The 21,059-nt window shown below is 36.7% G+C and overlaps 2 protein-coding genes across 2 annotated transcripts; one reads left to right on the plus strand and one right to left on the minus strand.

The window, feature by feature from the left end:
- Positions 1–596: 596 nt before the first annotated feature.
- pcyt1ab (phosphate cytidylyltransferase 1A, choline b) lies at positions 597–8,612 on the plus strand. The gene is made up of 9 exons (XM_059564323.1): positions 597–814; positions 4,974–5,080; positions 5,158–5,254; positions 5,338–5,454; positions 5,804–5,955; positions 7,106–7,184; positions 7,260–7,402; positions 7,499–7,687; positions 8,410–8,612. The coding sequence occupies exons 2-9, from the start codon at positions 4,976–4,978 to the stop codon at positions 8,608–8,610; spliced, it is 1,083 nt and encodes a 360-aa protein (XP_059420306.1). The 5' UTR covers positions 597–814; positions 4,974–4,975; the 3' UTR covers positions 8,611–8,612.
- A 3,329-nt stretch (positions 8,613–11,941) lies between these two features.
- On the minus strand, positions 11,942–20,486 carry LOC132155544 (matrix metalloproteinase-23-like). The gene is made up of 8 exons (XM_059564324.1): positions 20,209–20,486; positions 18,417–18,559; positions 18,019–18,158; positions 17,732–17,899; positions 16,149–16,313; positions 15,627–15,737; positions 15,333–15,459; positions 11,942–12,416 (listed from the first exon to the last, which is right to left on the minus strand). Exons 1-8 carry the CDS (start codon positions 20,290–20,292, stop codon positions 12,221–12,223), a joined length of 1,134 nt encoding a protein of 377 aa, XP_059420307.1. The 5' UTR covers positions 20,293–20,486; the 3' UTR covers positions 11,942–12,220.
- Between the last annotated feature and the right edge of the window lie 573 nt (positions 20,487–21,059).

The raw sequence follows: 21,059 nt of genomic DNA on the forward strand, positions 1-21,059 counted from the left end.
TACCATAACCCCACCGCTCTGGTGGACATTCCTGGAGTCAGCATGCCAATTGGATTCTTCCTCAAAACTTGCAACATCTGTGGCATTGTGCTGTGTGATAAAACTGCAAATTTTAAAGAGGCCTTTTATTGTGACCAGCCTAAGGCACACCTGTGCAATAATCATGCTGTCTAATCAGGATCTTGATATGCCACACCTGTGAGGTGGATGGATTATTTTGGCAAAGGAGAAATGCCCACTAACACAGATTTGTGAACAATATTTGAGAGAAACAGGCCTTTTGTGTACATAGAAAAAGCCTTAGATCTTTGAGTTCAGCTCATGAAAAATGGGCAAAAGTGTTGCGTTTATAATTTTGCTCAATATATATATATGTATATATATATATATATATATATATATATATATACCTCCTGAGAACCAGAATTTTTTAAATAATTATATATATATAATTTTTCATTTTAAAAAATCTGGTTCTCAGGGGGATATATTATTATCCTAAAGTTTGATGACAGTCTGATTGTAGTAGAGCGCGCTCTTGAAGTTTCATTAGCGGTTGTTGCACGAAGTGACCACTCGAGGGCAGGGTTTCGATGCGGAAGTGTGTCATATGGGCGGATGTGTGCGTGTGGTTCCTGAGCAATGATGATGATGATGATGATGTAGTAAGCAGGGAGAGCTGTCATATCGGCAGCATATATGGAGTATCATCAATATAAAGTGTTTACAACTGAAATGTGTTCCTTGGACGCGGTCTTCAGCTGATGATACGAAGAAACGGCGCGATCGACGAACAAACAGCTTCTGAATCAGGGTCAGTCCTCATGTTCCAAAATAAAATGTTACTTGGAGAAAGACTTCATATTTATTTTCTCTCTTAGTCGTTTGGTCATCCTTAAATTGAGGGTAAAGTTATTTTCATCGACGCTGAAGCTGATAACGACGGTTACAAGTGTTAGTTTGTTGACTTTGTTGTGTGCCTTAATGTTTATTTTCTTGTTTATACTTTAATAAGTCATAGAAATGAACTCAAAAGTGATTGAAATGTCTGCTCAGATCTAGTTTTAGGCTGTTTTGGCTCCTGTTATGTGCAAATTTCAACCGTTTTTAATCTGTGAGGTGTCAAATTGAATCCAAATATTGTTAAATGTATTAATAAATTACTCAAATTGACAGTATGATAATTTTTTTGTTTACATTTAATTACTTGGTCCCCATGAGGAAAACCTTTATTATTATTATTATTATTATTATTATTGTTGTTGTTGTTTAGTATAAAATGACATCTATGGAAACTCACAAAATATAATATAGAAACCCAACAACAATAATTTGATAGATGCTTGTAGAAATTATTGTATGATATAGTACAGTAGATAAAGGTGCAGTACAGTAATGATACATTTAAATATATTTATTTTTGAATTTATTTGTTTATGATTTTGTGTAACACGTGTAGCAAAAAGATAAATAAATAAAAAATAATGATCATATTCAGTTCAGTTATCATATCAGTTGACCCCAGACATCACAGGAGGGTTAAATGAGTTTTAATTTTAAAAGCTGCAGCGCTGGTTCACATGTGGCTGGACAGTGGATCGGTCAGAGCTTTGTCTGTTTCCACGTCTGAGGTTTATAGCTGGACATATTGAGGACGTTTAAGTGAACACTGAGCGAACAATAGAGCAGTTATAATGAAGAAAAGGGGTGAACACATCGATTGTTTTCCTCTTGTGAACTGTGTCATATTTGTGCCGGTCATCATGTTGAAATGATGTGGCATCGCTCATGTACATCTGCTGACCCGTCACTAAAGCACTGCTCCTGCTGGAGATCTGAGACCGCGTACTGTACTAATGATTACCACAGACAGAACAGGAGAACTAGCTTCTCTAAACGGGTTTAGATGTCAACAACAAAGTGAAGTAATATCATAATTATGTCATTAAAAGTTCATATAAAATGACCTTACGGGAAATTTGAATACTCTGTGCGTGTGTGTGTGTGTGTTATACTGTATATCTAAAATAAATAGCAATTTAATTCAGTGTTTCCCACAGAATTAGATTCTATTTGCGGTGGTGTGGTGTTTGGGGACCGGGGAGGGGGAGGGGGGGGGGGGGGGGGTTAAGTTAAATATATCATATATTTTTAGTGACAAGTACACATTTTCATTGCCAACACTTAGTGTCAGATACCTTAAAGGGATAATTCACCCAAAAATGAAAATTCTATCATCGTTTACTCACCCTCAAGTTGTTCCAAACCTGTATGAGTTTCTTTGTTCTGCTGAACACAAAGGAAGATATTTGGAAGAATGACAGAATCAAACAGATCTCGGTCCCCATTGACTTCCATAGTAGGAAAAAATATATACTATGGTAGTCAATGGGGACCGAGATCTGTTTGGTTACAAACATTCTTCCAAATATCTTCCTTTGTGTTCAGCAGAACAAAGAAACTCATACAGGTTTGGAACAACTTGAGGGTGAGTAAACGATGATAGAATTTTCATTTTTGGGTGAACTATCCCTTTAAAGACATTGCTATTGCTACATTGCTATGCCATTGCTACACTTTCTATGCTATGACTGCTCCACAGACTTCTTGTTGTAAATTTTGCTCACACACACACACACACAAACCTGGACCTGGAGATGGACACACACACACTCAAACTCACAAACTTACTGACACACTCAAACACAGGCTCACAGACTCAGACACACACAGGCTCACACACACACACCAAACTGGACCTGGAGGTGGACACACACACACAAACCTGGAGATTGAGGTGGACAAAAACCAACATACACCAACCTGAACCTGGAGATAATAATAATATAATGTCTAGTCTGGTGGCTGTGATATATATATATAAACCTACCAACATCCGTTGCCATGATTTTTGGAATGACTGATCACGAGAGGAAAAGAATGACGTTTTAGTCGCATAACATCGGTTAATGGAAACGCCGTCATTTCGCAATAGTTGTTTATCGATATTTAGAAAAAAAACTAAAGTTTTGCGCGAATCTGTAATGGAAACGCAACAGTGCTTAACATAGACTAACTTCTCAGAGTTATGTTGAGCAACAGTGTTCATTACTAACCATTCAACTCCGGATTGATTCTGGAATATTCGCTGGGGGAATAAGCATTAAGCACCGGCAACAATCCGTAACTAACGCATGCTCATCATGTTTTGATTCAGATCGTGTTCGAACAGGAGGGGCTAGTCGTGCGTGCCTCCGTTGTCAGTTTGTGAGAGGGAGGGAGCAAGCAGCGCGCAGCTCTACAATAAAATACAATTGTACCCATATTAAATAGTTTTAAAATCTGAATCAATCCGTGGCGGTCAGCGTTGATATTGTGGCGGGCCGCCACAAATTAATGAATGTATGGGAAGCCCTGGAATTAGGACTCAGTTGTTAAATTAACACTTAATATAATAATAATAATAATAATGTACCAACTGACAGGGTTCCCTGTAAGGTTTACAACTTTAGTTGATAAATAAACTTACTGTACCTGAGATGTGTGTATGTGTATATATATATATATATATATATATATATATATATATATATATATATATATATATATATATATATATATATATAGACACAGATTTCACAAATTGATTTGATTCTAAATGAACATTGAAAACACACACATATATATAAAGAGAGAAAAAATATATTAATATATATAAACAAATAATTGACGGAATAAGAGGTGAGTGGGTAAAGGACATAGGAAGTGAAATACCTGATGAAATTTGGGACGAGGCTCTTAATAGAGTAAATGGATCAACCTCTTGTGCATGCCTCAGCCTTATACAACTTACAGTCCTCCATCGTGCCTACTACACAAAATGTAGACTTTCAAAAATGTACCCAAATGTTGACGATTTGTGTGATCGATGTAAAGGTGACAAGATAGACCATTTTCGGGCTTGTGAAAAGTTGAGTGACTATTGGACATGCATATTCAAAATATTAAATGAAGCCTTTAGTGCGAATATAAAACCCAGTGTTGAAGTTGCTATTTTTGGAGTACCAGAACACGGAGTATTACTGACAAATAAAGTAAAAATTGTATTGCTTTTGCCACCTTATTAGCGAGAAGAAGAATATTATTGGAGTGGAAGTCAACAAGCTCTCCTAAAGCCTCAGTGTGGTTATGTGATCTAGTATCATACTTAAAATTAGAGAAAATTAAATATTTAATTAACTTTTATTATTGGCTATGTATTTGTGTATATTTTTATTTTTTATTTTAATATTTTTTTATTTTATTTATTTATTTTTTTTGTTATTAGTATTATTGTTAACCTTTATGTAATGTATGGTTAATTACTTTGGCGGAAAGGGTTATAAAGGGGGGAAAAGCTATAACTGAACTGTATCAAACTTTTTGTTAATGCTTTGAAAAAGTTTATAAATAAATGTTTATGTTAAGAAAAAAATATATATAAACAAATATCGAATTGAAAATGGAATCGAATCAAGAGCTTGTTCATTTAGAACTCGATTTGTGAAATCTGATACAATCATATACCCATAATACTTAGTATAAACACTTCATAATGGAGTATATTTCATATTTGTGTTGATAAAAATGTTACATTTATTATCATTATAAATATTGAAGTGCAATGCACAATACATTTACATCACAATTTAAAGTGTCTAAAATTAATCAGATTATTTCTGTTTAATAATACATATTTTAATTCACACTTTACAGATATATGTCTGCATATGTTTGTGCAAAATGTGAAATAGTAAAATTGCTGCAGTTTCCGTGTAAAATGTGATGATAAAAGCTCTTTACTGTCCATTGAAAACAAATCAAAAGAAGCAGGGAAGATTTTCTATTATTAACGACTTGAATTTGTCTGCATGAAGAACACTGCAGCACGAGTCGTACAGTAAAATATAAAGGTGTATTTTAATTCGGTGCAGGGATGGAGGCGCACAGTTCAGGCCTCGGCAGGAAGAGGAAGAGAGAGGAGATGAACGGAGAGATGAAGGAGGCCGAGTGTTTCAGAAAACTTCCTCGGAGGACTCTGGTGAGTGCTGGGCAGGTCTCTGTCAGTCGCCACTCAGATGTGAAGACATGATTTCCTCATCTCATGTGTGTCTCCAGGGCCTGACTGAACCTGCACCGTTCGCTGATGAGCTGGTGGCTGCACAAACCCCATACGTCCGCGTGAGCATGGAAGAAGCCCGCCGTGGCACTCCAGGTGCGTGAAGGCCGAAGTCACCCTCGTTGTATACACACTCTCTGCAAGACCTGCATGTGTTCCCTCTCTCATTCGCTCTTCAGAGCACCGTCCAGTCCGCGTCTATGCTGACGGGATCTTTGACATGTTTCACTCCGGACACGCTCGGGCTTTGATGCAGGCCAAGTGCCTTTTCCCCAACACACATCTCATTGTGGGTGGTGAGTTTGAACCAATGTATTTTGCCATGTATATCCCTGTAATAGTGTAACCAATCAGATTCAAGCAGTAAATCAGCTCTTCATTTCATTTGTGTGTCACTAGTGTCACCAGACTAACGTGAAAAAGCAATGTCTGATTAATTAACATTAAGGCATTAACTTACAATCAGCAGTATATTTGTATTAAAGCATTCATGTTAAATAATGCTTACAGGTGTAACCTATGATTTTAATAATGTATTAGTAAACGTTTAAATTAACATTAACTAAGAGTAGTAACTGCTGTAGAGAAAAGTGAATTGTTAATGTGAACTAATGCAGTTAAATGGAACCTCATGGGTTTTTCCAGTGTGCAGCGATGATTTGACGCATCAGTTTAAGGGTTTTACTGTCATGAACGAGGATGAGCGTTACGACGCAGTGAGTCACTGTCGTTATGTTGATGAGGTGGTCCGCAACGCTCCATGGACACTGACGCCTGGGTTTCTGGCCGAGCACAGAGTGAGTATCCAGATCAACATCGTATTTCCACTTTCCTGTGGCTCAAGCAGTAGATCATGAACCGATCAAACCTTGAATGCTTTGAATAAAAGCGACCGTCAAATATAGAAATGGCAATGTAAATGTACATTTCCCAGGGTTAACACAGGACTTTGTGAAGTGTGTAACCATAAAGGTTGTAGGTCATAGTTAACTCAAATATGAAAAATGTGTACACTGTAAAAAAATAAATTTAAAAAAAACTCAAATTTTTCTATTGACTGATCACATCTTAGTTTTTCAGTTTGCCAAATTGAATTTGAAAAATTTCGATGTAACCAGTCACTAGAAATGTTTGAGTTGGAGAGGTTTTTATTTTTTACAGTGTATTGTGTATATACTCATCTTCATGTTATTCTCAACCATATTGAAGAATTATTAATGCAGTTCTTTTCCATTCAACAGCAATTCAAAGTGATCACATCTGCTAAGCTAAAAAAAAACATCCATACAACTCATTTAAATGCTTTTTGAGGTTCACAGAAAAAAACAAAAAGAAAAAACATTTTCATAACAGTTTGGAATGACATTAACAAACTGGGTAATTATAGTTAAGCTAAAACCATAAAAAACTGTTTAGTTTCTTTAAATAAGGATTAACTGAAATAAAATAAAACATTTTATTTTGGTGTTTAGATTAGGTGTGAAAGTAACTAATACTAAATAAATGTAAATAAAAACAAATAAACAACAATATAGGCATTTAAAAAGGGCGATAAAAAAGCTAAAAACTCAACAAATTCACTACCATTTTAACTTAATTAAAAGGAAAAATTGAATTCAGAATATTAAACACAATAGTATATCAATGATACTGAAGCAACACTTAACAACGTGCTTAGGTTAGAGTTAAAGTTAGTGTTTGGTTCAGCGTTATTATGCAGAAGTGCATGTAATGTGTATCAAGGACACCAGAAAATACAGTGTTACCTTTTTCTTTAACATTAAAAAATAATTTACAAAGGACAACAAACCATTAAAATAAATATTGGCATCGTCTCAGATTTTGAACTTGACTTTGAATGTGGTTCATTATCAACACCGAACTCTCTCCTTCAGTGGAACAGAGAAAGTCTTCATCAACACTGATATGATGACATTCTGTCCACAGATAGACTTTGTCGCCCATGACGACATCCCATACATCTCAGCAGGAAGTGATGATGTTTACAGACACATAAAGGAGGCAGGTAGGTATTAGCAACTTGCTAATTCAGTAATTTAGTTTTTACTCTAATACATGCTCTTCAAATTCACTTTTTCAGGTATGTTCGCACCAACTCAGAGAAGCGAGGGCATCTCCACGTCCGACATCATCACACGAATCGTACGTGACTATGATGTTTACGTGCGCCGCAACCTGCAGAGAGGCTACACCGCCAAAGAGCTGAACGTCAGCTTCATCAACGTGAGTGCGCTTGACTACTCCTTCCATCTCTTCATAACAACGCAATCGAAAGGAAATATTGTCCTCATTTAAGTATTGGAGTTTATGCTCTGCCAGGAGAAGAAGTACCACCTGCAGGAGCACGTGGACAAGGTGAAGCAGAAGGTCCGAGATGTGGAGGAAAAGAGTAAAGAGTTTGTGCAGAAGGTGGAGGAGAAGGGCATCGACCTCATTCAGAAATGGGAGGAGAAATCGCGAGAGTTCATTGGGAACTTCCTGCAGATGTTCGGGCCGGACGGGGCATTGGTGAGTCTAGCTGCAGTTCATCTTGAGCATTGATGTTTCAATACATAAATTAATAGTTCACCCAAAAGTTAAAGTTCTGTCATCATTTACTCCCCCTCTTATGATTTCTCTTCCTGTGGAAGACAATAGATGGTTTGCAGAATGTGCAATCTGCTTTTTTTTTTTGTAAAAAAGAGGTTGATGTTGTACTATTTCTCACTCCAGACAGGACAAAAAAGGTGCATGACACTCGTGTTCTGTATTTTAAGATGATGATGTCTGAAATCTAAGTTGTTGATAATCCATAAGAACTGGTTATATTTGGCATTGTTGATGTCAAATCTGGTGCAGAGTATAGGATCATGTGACACTGAAGACTGGAGTAATGATGCTGAAAACTCAGCTTTGATCAGGAATAAATTGCATTTTAAAATATATTCAAATAGAAAACAGTTCTTTTAATTTGTAATAATATTTCACAGTATTACAGTTCTTACTGTATTTTTGATGGAAGAATTGCCGCATTAGTGAGCATAAGAAACATAAAATAAATAAAATCTCAATTATTATAAACTTTTGACTTGGGTGTACGCGAATTGATTTTTAGCACTGTGATAAAGAGAGAGATTTTCAGTGAATAGGAGTACATTTTCATTTCAGCAATTTTTTTGAATACGTGCTTGTCTACAGATGAATTCACTAATATCTCTAATAATCGCTAATATGTATTATGTGTCTAATAGAAGCACATGTTGAAAGAGGGAAGAGGACGGATGTTACAGGCCATCAGTCCCAGACAGAGTCCCAGCAGCAGTCCCGTCCGCGAGGAGCGCTCGCCGTCCCCCACTTTCCGCCTTCCCTTCTTCACCACCTCACCTTTCTTTTCTCCTCCTCATCATCTTCACAGCAGCGCTCACTGCACAGGCAGAGATGAGGACGACTAGCTCGACATCAAACTCCTAATGTCAAACAACATTTCATGTTTTCTATGCCGCCTTTAAGCCATTTTGAGTAGCCAAGAATATAAATAAGGGATGGACTCACACACCACTTAACCAAAAACGCTCGTATTGTTGTTCTATTCCTTGGATCGTATTCGTTCTGGAACTTGCATAGTTCTGCATTTTTAACGCTTCTCAATTTTTTGTTTCACAACATGGCATGTGCTTGCACGTAATCTCATTCTCAATTGTGCATAAAACTCACCCTCACCTGCCTTCATTGTCCAGATCTTTTCATACTTGAACAGTGCCCAGATTTGAGACTAATTCCAGGATGGGGGAGGGATCTTGGGAAAGAAATCTTAAGAATCAGTCGTCGTTGTATAGTTCTAGAATCTTTCTTCTCATTTTATGCTGTTTACCGTATTTCATCTCAGTTTATGACTCCAAGTGAAAGTCTGTTTTTACTTCTAATCATTCTTTTTGAACATTCATGCGTCTCGCTGACCTTTTTTTTTTGTCTCTGCTACAGTTCATTAGGTGTTTTACCTCACATGAACTCTCTCTCTCAGACTCTGGTGTGAAGTAATAATTTTGGGGCCTGGCAGTGTCACATTTAAACCCTGTGCTAGTCTGAGGCACAGGTCCCAGTCTTTTTGGAAAGGCTTTGCTTTGCCTGAATCTCAGGTAATGTAAACAGTGTTAAAGTAACAGTGTTAACGCGAAAGACTACCAGGACCTGTTTGTTTACATGTTTACACAGGACCGGAAGATGATTTTAGGATTATGTGTTTGCCAGCAGACCAAAGGACAACTTTGACATTCTTGTGGTCAGAAACATTGATTTGATTTATTTTCGATTATCTTTGAGAATCAAAAGGACTGTGAATAATGGCAGTGAATCACTAAACCATCCTGAAAGAAAAAATAATTGTTTTTGTATTGTCTCGTGGCTTGTTACTTATTCATGGGGATCAAAAAAACACTATGTACTACAGCACCTTTAATGTCCAATAACATAAGATAAAAAAAACTAACCTTAACCTATTTCTTCTGAATAGTTTAATAGGCGTAACATCAGATACAGATGTTTGATATTTCAGGTGACATTTCAAATTCTTTTCAAGCCTCAGCTTTTCAAATTCTATTACTAGTTCTAGTAGCTGCATTCTTAAAATTAAAGATTCCAAAAGGGGGGGGGGGGGGGTTTGCAGTGATGTCATAGAAGAACCATTATTGGTTCCCTACAGCTTTCAGTGATTATTTCTTAAAAGAAACATTTTCTCTTAGTGTGAAGAACGTTTTAATAATAGATGCCAATAAAGGACTTAAAGCTCCAGCATATGTAAACAAGGCCATATTCCCCACCATAATTGACATTCCCTTCATGATACATGTCTGAACTCTTTGTAAAATGTACTTCAGTCTTGGAGAAAGGGATGATTCAATGACATAGTAAGGAAACATTTCATAAACTCATACTCATATCTGAGTGGTTCTCAACTTGGGTACTTCAATCCATTTGAGACCATCAGTAAACTTTAACAAGGGCCGCTAAACCAACTTAATTTTGTCTAAACGAATTTAAACTAAAATAATTTTACAGTTAAAAAGCTAAAGGCCCATTCACACCAAGAATGATAACTATATTGGTGTCCACACCAACAGACGTGCTAATGTTCTGTTTATAAGCCACTTTAAATGCTTGAGCTATGAGTGGTTGGATTCAGATTGGTTGTCAATGTTTTTAATCATTCATCATCTGGAAAACAAATACTCTGAAAATTATTCCAATGATATTGTTCCTGTGCATAAAGTTATAAATTTTCATATCCAACTTTATCCACAAATATACTTGTGTAAAAGTATCAAGCAGTTGAGATTTGCTGTATATTATATTAACTGCTTGATATTTTTATTTAATCGCAAAATGTCACTATATTATCGCCCAGCTGTAATCTGCTTAACACAACAATAAGGCCTTAAGATGTTAAGATGTCATAAACATTAAAGGGATAGTTCACCCAAAAATGAAAATTCTGTCATTAATTACACACCCACGTGTCTCTTCGAACTCAAATTAAGATGTTTTTGATGAAATCCGAGAGTTTTTTGACCCTACACAGACTGCAACGCAAATACCATGTTCGAGGCCCAGAAAGGTATTAAGGACATCGTTAAAATAGTCCATGTGACGTCAGTGGTTCAACCTTAACTTTATGAAGCTACGAGAATATTTTTGTGCACAAAGAAAACAAAAATAATGACTTTATTCAACGATTTCTTCTCCTCTGTGTCAGTCTCCACCGCACGTTCATGACAGTACCACGACGTATGCGTACATCTTCCTCTGCTTGTAAACAAGGCACAGCGCCTCCAAACGCTGGCTCCTCCTACTTTTTTGTGCTCAAAAAGTGTTCTCATAGCTTCATAACATCACGGTTGAACCACTGATGTCAGATGGACTATTTTATCGAAATCCTTACTACCTTTCTGGGCCTTAAAGTGTTTTCTGTTGCGATGCTGTCTATGCAGGGTCCGAAAGCTCTCAGATTTCATCAAAAATATCTTAATTTGTGTTCTGAAGATGAACAAAGGTCTTACAGGTTTGGAATGACACAAGGGTGAGTAATTAATGACAAGTTTTTCATTTTTGGGTGAACTATCCCTTTAACATCACAATGTTCTGTAAAGCTGTTTTAAAACCATTAGACATTTTTAAAAAGCCTTAAACAAACAAACTTGCTTGAATTTTTACTTCTCTTGTTAGTGTTATAGCTGTGGGGTAGACTTCCCTGTTCTCAAAAAATTAAAATGATTATTAACTAGTGCTGTCAAATCGATTAATCGTGATTAATTGCATCCAAAATAAACATTTGTGTTTACATAATGTGTGTGTACTGTGTATATTTATTTGCATATATAAATAGACGCATATATGTGTACATATTTAAGAAATAAATGTAATATATATATTTATATATAATATAAATCATATATATTTATGAATACACATAAATATTTCTTACATTTTTACATGTATGTGTGTGTATTTATATATACATATACACAGTACACACACACATTATGTAAACACAAACTTTTATTTTGAATGGAATTATTTGCGATTTATTGATTTGATAGCACTATTATTAACACTTTATAGTTATTGTTGTAGTCCATGGTGTAAACAGCCCTTTAAAACACTAAAATCAAGGCTACTGAAAAACCGCTGAGTATGAAACTGTACCTTTGCAAACAAAATTGAGAAGATTTTGTTTTCACTTTAATTCATCTAAAATGTTTGCAATGGAAAATACGTTTTTTTAAACTTTTAAGCATCTTTGAAACTAAATTTTATGCCTCAGAAGTGGCATTAACCTTAATAAAAAAAGCACTTAATAAAAAAGCACATTTGTCGTCACTGCAGCAGACAGACGTACAAAAGAAAATCTAGTTGGTGATCCTTCAAAATATTGTCTTAAATCTCAGAGCTATGAAGGTTGGAAACCCCTGCTTGTGCCGGTGGTCCATTATGACTCTGTGTTTGCTGCAGCGGAGGACAGCGGGTCAGGAGGTAGAGCTTGGGATCAAGTACATCAGCATCGCTCCATCAGCTGTTGTTGGAGGACTGCTCTGGCTTCAGCCGGATGGCCCACGAGTTAGCAGAGACAACGTTACCACGCCGATGGATGCGGCAGGTGTATGTGCCTTCATTAAATTCATTTGCCACGAGCCTCAGGTCCCGATCTTTAATTACAATATAGCCAGGAATTGATGTCAGCAACTGCTCACCGTCTTTATACCAGCTGATGAAAGATGAAACAAAGCAGCTGAGATTAACAGGACAGAAACTAAGCTTAAAAAATTATGCATTCCATAATTGCATTACATCAAACATGTTGATGCCTGTTGGGAGATCATTAATGGACATTTTGTACTTCATTAATATTATAAGGGGAAAAAATATTTAACTAAAATAAAATTATTTCATATGACCTTTAACAATTGAATCTTTTGATCTTTATGTTAAGATTTTACCCAGTGAAGCCTGATATATCAAAAAATATAAATAAAAAAAATTAGAAAAATAAAATCCATTGCGTATTATAAAGTCAGAATTGCAAGATAAAAAGTCGCAATTACCTTGTTTTATTTTTTTTCAGTGGCGTTAACAGGCTTCCATAGGTTTATCGAATGTTTAGAAAAAAATAATATATATAACAGATCCAAGATTTTAACTCTTTAATTGCCAAGTTCATAACTTATGTCACTGATTTGGAAAAAAAAAAAGACTTATTTTCAATATAAAAAGTAAATGCGGCTGGATATTTTTTTTACCTTATATCACAGTCTTGGGCATGTCAAAGATTAGTAACAACATTGGCTTTGATGCATTGTTAGTTTTTGTGCAGCATTAGATTGTAATTTTTTCTCCCTCATTTATTGTTCGTGGCTGTTTTTGCCCCATTGACTTCCATTATAACGACATTTCTTGATTGCAAAGCCATGACACCATAAAATCATGCATTGTTGATTGTTGGTTTTTTTTTAGTTTCTGGCTTGTATATGGAGCTATATTGAGTATACCAGCATATTATATTGTGTGTGTGTGTGTGTGTGAGAGAGAGAGAGAGAGAGAGACCTTTGCCCAGTTACTTTAATGTATTTGAGAAAACACCTCTGCTCTCAGAACTACATGGAGTAAACAAAAACAAAGTAAGTGTATTTATGCACCTGCTGCCTTTTAATGGTGGTGAGCAGTGCAGACTAAACAAAAACAAGGTACGTGGATTTAAACACTTGGATGCCCTCCTGCTGGTCATTTGATGGTGAGAAGAGCAGCAAGCAACACGAGAAAGGGCTTGACTTGTACCGAAGTTTTAGAAATTATTATGCAGCTTGACCCCTCCAGCGAGCTGCAGCTTATTTGAAGTTGGTGTTGCATTTTGGTTCATAATAATGTTCATAAATCTTTTTTTTACAGAAAAATCTAAAAGTGTATCATTGAAGGATTTTAAAACCGTTTTTTTAAACTAGTTTTTAAACTGGCTGTACCACCAAGAAAAGACAAGCATTTCACACATAGGCCATCCGTACTTCATCAAAAGGCAGCCGGTGCATAAATACACTTAATTTGTTTTTGTTTACTCCATGTAGTTCTGAGAGCTGAGGTGCATATTTTGATTTTTTCAGATAAATCAAGGCAAGTGCACAAAGGTCTCTCTTTCCCTCTCTCACACACACACACACACTTCTGGACCCTTGCGATGGTATAACGCGTCATCCCTGAAGTCACGCCTCTGGCAGGCTGAAGGAAGTGAGTTGTCTCCACAAAAGTGTGGAAAACCACACTTTACCGTTTCTCCCAATCCACCCTGATACAGGATCCTCTGAATCCTCCTCGCCTTCAGTGGAAGCTGGAGAGGATGATGAGGGTGCCACAACAAAATCAGGATCTGACTCTCCTGAGTCTGTGGTGTCAGAGGGAGAAGACAATACATCTTGCAGCTCGCTGGAGGGGTCAAGCTGCACAATCATTTCTAAAACTTCAGTACAAGTCAAGCCCTTTCTCATGTTGCTTGCTGCTCTTCTCACCATCAAATGACAAGCAGGAGGGCATGCATGTGTTTAAATCTAGTTGTTTTTGTTTTGGTCTGATTTTCACCATCAAAAGGCAGCAGGTGCAAAAACACACTTCTTTTTTTTATTGTTTACTCCATGTAGTTCTGAGAGCTGAGGTGCATATTTTGATTTTTTTAGATACATCAAGCAAGCGCACAAAGGTCTCTCTCACTCTCTCTCTCTCTCTCTCTCTCTCTCTCTCTCTCTCTCTCTCTCTCTCTCTCTCTCTCTCTCTCTCTCTCTCTCTCTCTCTCTCTCTCACACACAAACACACAACAGACACACACACACACACACAATATAATATGCTGTTATACTACTCCATATAACTCCTTATACAAGCCGGAAACTAAGCTTTTTTTCACAGGTCTATCTAAAGGGTTAATGGTCCCACCTAGTGATCAACTGTAAAAATAACAAATGTTACCTCTTCCCAACAGGGAAAACCACCAACCATCAAGAATGCATGATTTTATGGTGTCATGGCTTTGCAATCAAAAAATGTCGTCATAATGGAAGTCAATGGGGCAAAAACAGTCACAAACAATAAATGAGGGAGAAAAAATAAAAATCTAATCCTGCACAAAAACTAACAATGCATCAAAGCCAATGTTGTTACTTATCTTTGACATCCCCAAGACTGTGATATAAGGTAAAAAAATATCCAGCCACAATTACTTTTTATATTGAAAATAATACATTTTGTGTGTGTTTTTTTTTCTTCTTCAAATCAGGGACATCATTAATGAACTTGGTAATTAAAGAGTTAAAATCTTGGATTATTTTTTTAAACATTTGGTAGTTTTGATCAGGACTGAGGTTGATTAATAGATTAGAAATGTAAAAAAATTGTGAATTTTTTTTTTTTATATTTTTATCATGGGCAAATCATAATGTGATGCAAAACAAAAACGACTGAGAAAAGCCTTCCTTAAAAGCCTGATGATCAAATTTGATACTTACAATTTAACATGATTCTTCAAAAAAAAAAAAAAAAAAAAGATAAACAAGTAAATCTAAGTTACTTCAGTCCAGTAAGTGTTCACTTCAAAATATTACTAGTAATATAAAAGTTATTTATAGGCTTGAGGATGCTCTACCTGACTTTTGGAGGCACTCTGGTGTTTTTTGTCCCACAGCGGAAGCCCACAACTTTTCCACGAGGCACAATTTTGATCTTCGCATTTTCAGGAGGAGGTGTTGGTGTAGACACTGCATCCAGAGGCTCTGAGGAGCAAACAATCACAGTAAAGAGTCAGCTGAACAAGTGTGTGAGTCTATAATAATCACTACTAATGGTACGATGTCCGTCCACATGCACGATGAAGAGTACTGTGTGGAAGTGAAGCCAGCGCTGCAGGAGATGTTGGAGGAGGATGTTTTCAGTGTCTCACCGTAGCACAGGTCACAGCGCTGTGGGCAGTTTTTCTTCATGAAGCTCCGCCTCCTCTCACAGAAACCCAAGCGGGCCCAAGGATCACACACACGCTTCTTGTCCATGCATCCTGAAGCAAACACACATGCAGATGATAGATACAAACACAAGCTATAAAACTCTAGAGAGATGTGAACATGTCAATAGAACATTATTTTTGTACTTATAAGGCTATACAATAAAAATTCAACTTATCTTTTTTCTAAATGCATGTTATTGGTCTTATTGTTAACGATTCATCCGTGCGTGTTTCATTATCGATCTCATAATGTTCAATCAAAATGTAATAACTGGTTCTTTGGGTGAAAATTATCATTTAGGTCACTGAAACTCCTCCTCTACTTTAGATACCATGCCCACACCTCATCATCCAATCAACAACTGACTCCTAGAACCAAGCCCGCTCTACAGTTTATGTATGTCACAATATGGAATAAAAGATCTGTCACTATTTCCGGTTCATTGACTATATTTCGTTTACCATAAAGGCGCTGGATGCCCCTTATATCATCTTGAGCGATGTTCCTCTGACCCGTGTATGTTGCATTAGGATGCATTAATGCATTAGGGTCCTGTGAATGCCAGAGGCCTAAAGCGTGACCGATTTCATGAGCAGCGACCTGGACCAGGTCATTCAGCCACACACCTGTGCAGAGACAACACACCATCAAATCAAAGAGGAAAGGGACAGAAGAACAGATGTAGGGTCGTGAGATTTCTCTGAGCATGAGTATGAAGAGATGTGATGTGATTTTTCAGTTTAAACATTTGACATTCAAAGTGAACTAGTGATGAGCACAAGGTTCAGAGCTTGTCTCAAACTCCCCAAGTCACATGATTTCAGCAAACGGAGCTCCATTATTTCATATTGTTTCAAACCTTACTTCCAAAATGTTTGAAAAATCCAATGGTTTGCCAATAAACAAAACTGATCTACTAAAACCCATGAATGAGTGTCTGATGGTTCAAATCTGTATATTTGAACTGATCTCAGATCAGTTTTATAATGTAGGTTTATTTTTTTAGTATGTTTATAGAATTTTATTATATGTATATAATTCAGAAAAGAGAATGATACTTCATTTCGGTAGCACTTTTTTTTAAGGACAGATTCTCATTATCAACTAGCATGCATATTACTAGCATATTGGCTTTTTATTAATACTTATTAAGCACTTATTCTGTATGACCATATTTTAGATCCCTTAATCCAATCCCATACCTAAACTGAACAACTACCTTACTAACTATTAACAAGCAGCAAATTCATTAGTGAGAACTGGACCTTAAAATAAAGTGTGACCTTAATTTAGTAGTTTGCCAAGCTCCCATATAACAAGCACAATGTACATTAATGCAAGAACACAAATTTTACCAAACATTTCATTTATGTGTAGATTAGGCTACACTTCAATTAGAACATCTGCAGTGAGCTCTTCAAAACAATTAATCATTTTGATTCAGTTAACAAAAGTTCAGAAAAGCATCAATGGGTCTGTCTCAGTACTCACATTTGCGGTCTCTGCACTTGATCTACTTACACCTGTCTACTTACGTGATATATTTCCTGTATTGTGTTCGTGAAACGCATTTTACAGAAGACATCTATTCATCTCTACAGTGCACAACACTTTACTCCAGCTCCACCATCAATTCAAATTTTTAGTACATAAATTTTGGAACAACACAAATGGTCAAGAAACTAAAGTCACCTGGTGCTTTCATTTTCCATTTGACTAGAAATAGATTTTCCACAAATCTCAAATTTTGTCTGAAATTTACTTTTTGAACTGAATTCAAACTTGGGTGCCAAAAGTGAGTAATTGGAAATTAGTCAAACAGCAGCACTTTTACATATTTACACTTTTTTTTTTCTTTTCATTTCCACACACTGACAATACCACTGGTGAAAGCACCACAAGTCTGTCAAAAGTTTTGAATATTGGAATCAATGAGCAAATCTGTTATATTTGTATTCTTACAAGCACAGTGGAACAGACATGGACCAGATGTGGGCCAACATTATGTCTGGGATTGAAATAAATAAATGTATCAGACCAGTACCTTGTTTCCAGCTGAAGCGGGATTTTCCCAGAATCCAGAATTCATGGTTGTCAAAGTGAATCTCTCCTCGTGGGGGAAGGAAGGCATGGGCCAGCTCACCGTTCAGCCCGTCAAAACACGGGTGCAGAGGAGACCACCAACAATCTGTGTGATTGTACGTGTAGAAGCCTGTCTCAGAAAAAGGAGGTGTTAGAGTCTCATGCAAAAATAGCTGCATAAATTACTCTGTCAGCCTGCCAAAGTGCACATGCCTGATGCTTTGGCTTCTTTCCCGCACATTTATTTACCTATAGTGATGTCAGCACTTTTGTCGGGGTTGGTGGTTTCAGTGAAAGTCAGAGGAGAAACATCACTCCATTTCGTGAAGGCGATGCTAATAGCTTTGCGGGTATCATCTTTATTCAGTGTGTTAGGAAACTTTGTGATCCTTTTAGAGGGAGAAACGTAAATTACTCCCAGCCAGGAATGAATGAAACACTTTCAAAGAGACTCTGTGTCTGCTATCAATCAGAATACACATTTACAAAAGCCCAACACTCCCCAAATCAATCTGCTCTTCCCAAAATATCCCTCATCATCTGAACCCCAGATCATCTCATGCATCAACATGCACATCAATAGAAAAGCTTCTATTCTATTTCTATCTAGTCAGCATATTTTTATATACATATCCTGTGTCTCTCACTTGTAGGTGACGTTAAAATGCTCCCACTTGTATCCCAGTGGGTTGATAGCGTAGCGCTTGGATCGAGCCAGACCTCGATGAGATCTCGTGTCCACAGGAGCCAGTGTCTGCACACATGGTTTATGCAACTGAATACTAGCCACCTAAGAGGAAGATAGAAAAAAATATGCATTTAGCAAACCACCAAGCCAAAAGTGTAACGCAAATGATGACTCTGATCCACATGAGTACTGTTAATCATATGCTGAGCTCTGGAGATCTACCTTCCTGCAGATCTGAGACCTAACCTGCTTAATGTCCAGGTGATTGCAAAGACCTTGTTGACATAGTTCAGGTGTGTTTGAATTCAAACTAAACCCTGCAGGAAGCTAGATCTCCATCTGCTGAGCATCCATCACATCAAGAGAGGTCCAAAGTGATTACCAGGAAACTGACATTCTTATGTCAAGATATGTTTCTAAGTCACAAATCAAGTCTGATATACTAGCTTTCACTTTGGATCATGTCAAACCATGCTGGAGTACACGATTATCACGTTTTATACAAAACTGTGGAGTACATGCAGCTCCAATCCTGCTGTTTCACTCAAATAATCAAGCTTGTACCTTGTGAAAAAGAAGTGCACTTAATTGTACTAAATGTGCACAAATCTTTCAAGTATTTAAACAAAACTCTACTGAATAATGAAATAAGAGGACACAGGTGTAAATAAAGAGAATAGACGTTTATGACACGCTTAATCATGTCAAATTAAAAGTTTTACAGTAAAGTACATTGTTTTAATAATCTTTTTTATTTGTTCTATAAAGTACACTTCGTTTAATGTGTTGACTAACATACTAAAACATGTAAAGTACTTGATTTTAATTTTACCTGTTGAGTGTTATTTGATATATTTAATGTTCATATATGTTTAAATGAACACATTTAAACACATAAGTTTTGATTTATGTAACAGTTTTATTAAAGATAGAATCCCACTTAAATGGTTCAAACAACACTGCCAAATTCAAATAATTGTACTAAACATAAATTGAAACTATAAAATATTAACATGCTAATTTTTTTCTGTACCAAGAACTCTTTTTAAAGGTAATCTTTTTTTTGGGGGGGGGCTCGGATATGTGAATATTTAGATAAATCAGGAGAGCTATTGTTTGCTGCTGTGTGATATGATTTCCAGAAGAACTTCAGAAGCTGCAGTCAGCTCTGGAATATCTGTCACCCACATGTGAACGCGCCTTCAACACTCTTCCTCCTTTTGATCTTTGCAGATTTTACAACTCTTTCCAAAAAAAAAAAAAAAAAACTCGTGAATCAGCAATGAATGTCTCATTGTGTCAAATGAGTAACGGTTCTTGTCCAAACAGCCTAAAATAAAAAAAAAATTATAAGATTATTGGAGTAGGTTTTACAAGAGAATGCTACTTCTGTCTTTTCAATTCAAAATTTCACGTTTAATTCAACGCGTTACTTGTACTTAATTATGAAAATTACTAACAATATCTAAGTGAACGCTTTATTGTAAATGTTGTGCAAAAAGTATATTTTTAGAAGTTAGCATTTTCTTTCAGGATACACCTTTCAGCAGTGTAAAAAGTACATGTATTAGTACATGTATTCTATTATGCATGAAAATGCATGCATGAAAATGATCGAATAATTAGTTTAAAATAGTTTCAATGAAATAGAGCCACGTCAGATGTCAGTGCCAAATTTATGCGCTAGGGTCCTGAAATCCTGTGAAATCCGAAACTCATAATATGAAGTTGAGATGATATCGAGCGCTTACCGTGTGTTTTCTCCACGCAGGCGCGGCCACGGCGTTATCCAGCACCAGCACAATCAGCAGCGCGCAGGAATAAACCCAGCGCATCTTTAAACCACACAACTTTCCGCAAGGATTACCTTACACTTTGCATTTGTGTTTCATCCATATATTCTGGAGTGAGGCAGTATTTCCACAGAGCTAAGCGCATCCAGACGCGCGCGCATCCGTGCTGGAGACAGAAGTGTCCGCGCCTCCGTGCGAATGTTTCTGAATGCGCTGTATAGACTTTATTTAGCGCACTTCTGCTTCTTGCTCTGAACTTTCGCTCTCTCTAGGGTGCAGGGAGGATCCAAATGTCCCCCTCCTCCTCCTCATCTCCTCCCTCTACTCTCCATGCATGTGCACTCTCTGTTTATCAACTCAGAGCAGCATAATAATCGCAAAGGCTATTTATTTGAAGGCAAAAAAAATGTGTTTTCATTTTTTTTAGTTCATTTATTTTCCAGTTTCAATGATATCACACTTGAATACACACTCGAGTCAACATTTTTTGAAAACGCAAATTAAGCATGCATAAGCTGCGCTCATTAAAAATCCATTGTGAAGAATTGCAGATTTTGGCATAACACATGGCACTCTTGGCCAAACGGCCCTCAGTCTCTAGCCCTAACATTATTAGTTTGGTCGACCTTCGGAGGGTTCAGGAACAGCCAGGGCTTTTCACAGTGCTGTACTTTAACTCTCACATCACTAAGGAGAGAAGTCAGTCACTTATGTTGGATTTTTTCTTTGACCTGCAGGGTCAACATGCAGGGTGTTCAGTGCTGTTGGCTTCACATTCATGATGCCTTTCTTGGTCGGTGTCTAAAAGA

This window comes from Carassius carassius, chromosome 13 (assembly GCF_963082965.1).
Source record: "Carassius carassius chromosome 13, fCarCar2.1, whole genome shotgun sequence".
NCBI classification, from domain to species: Eukaryota; Metazoa; Chordata; class Actinopteri; order Cypriniformes; family Cyprinidae; genus Carassius; species Carassius carassius.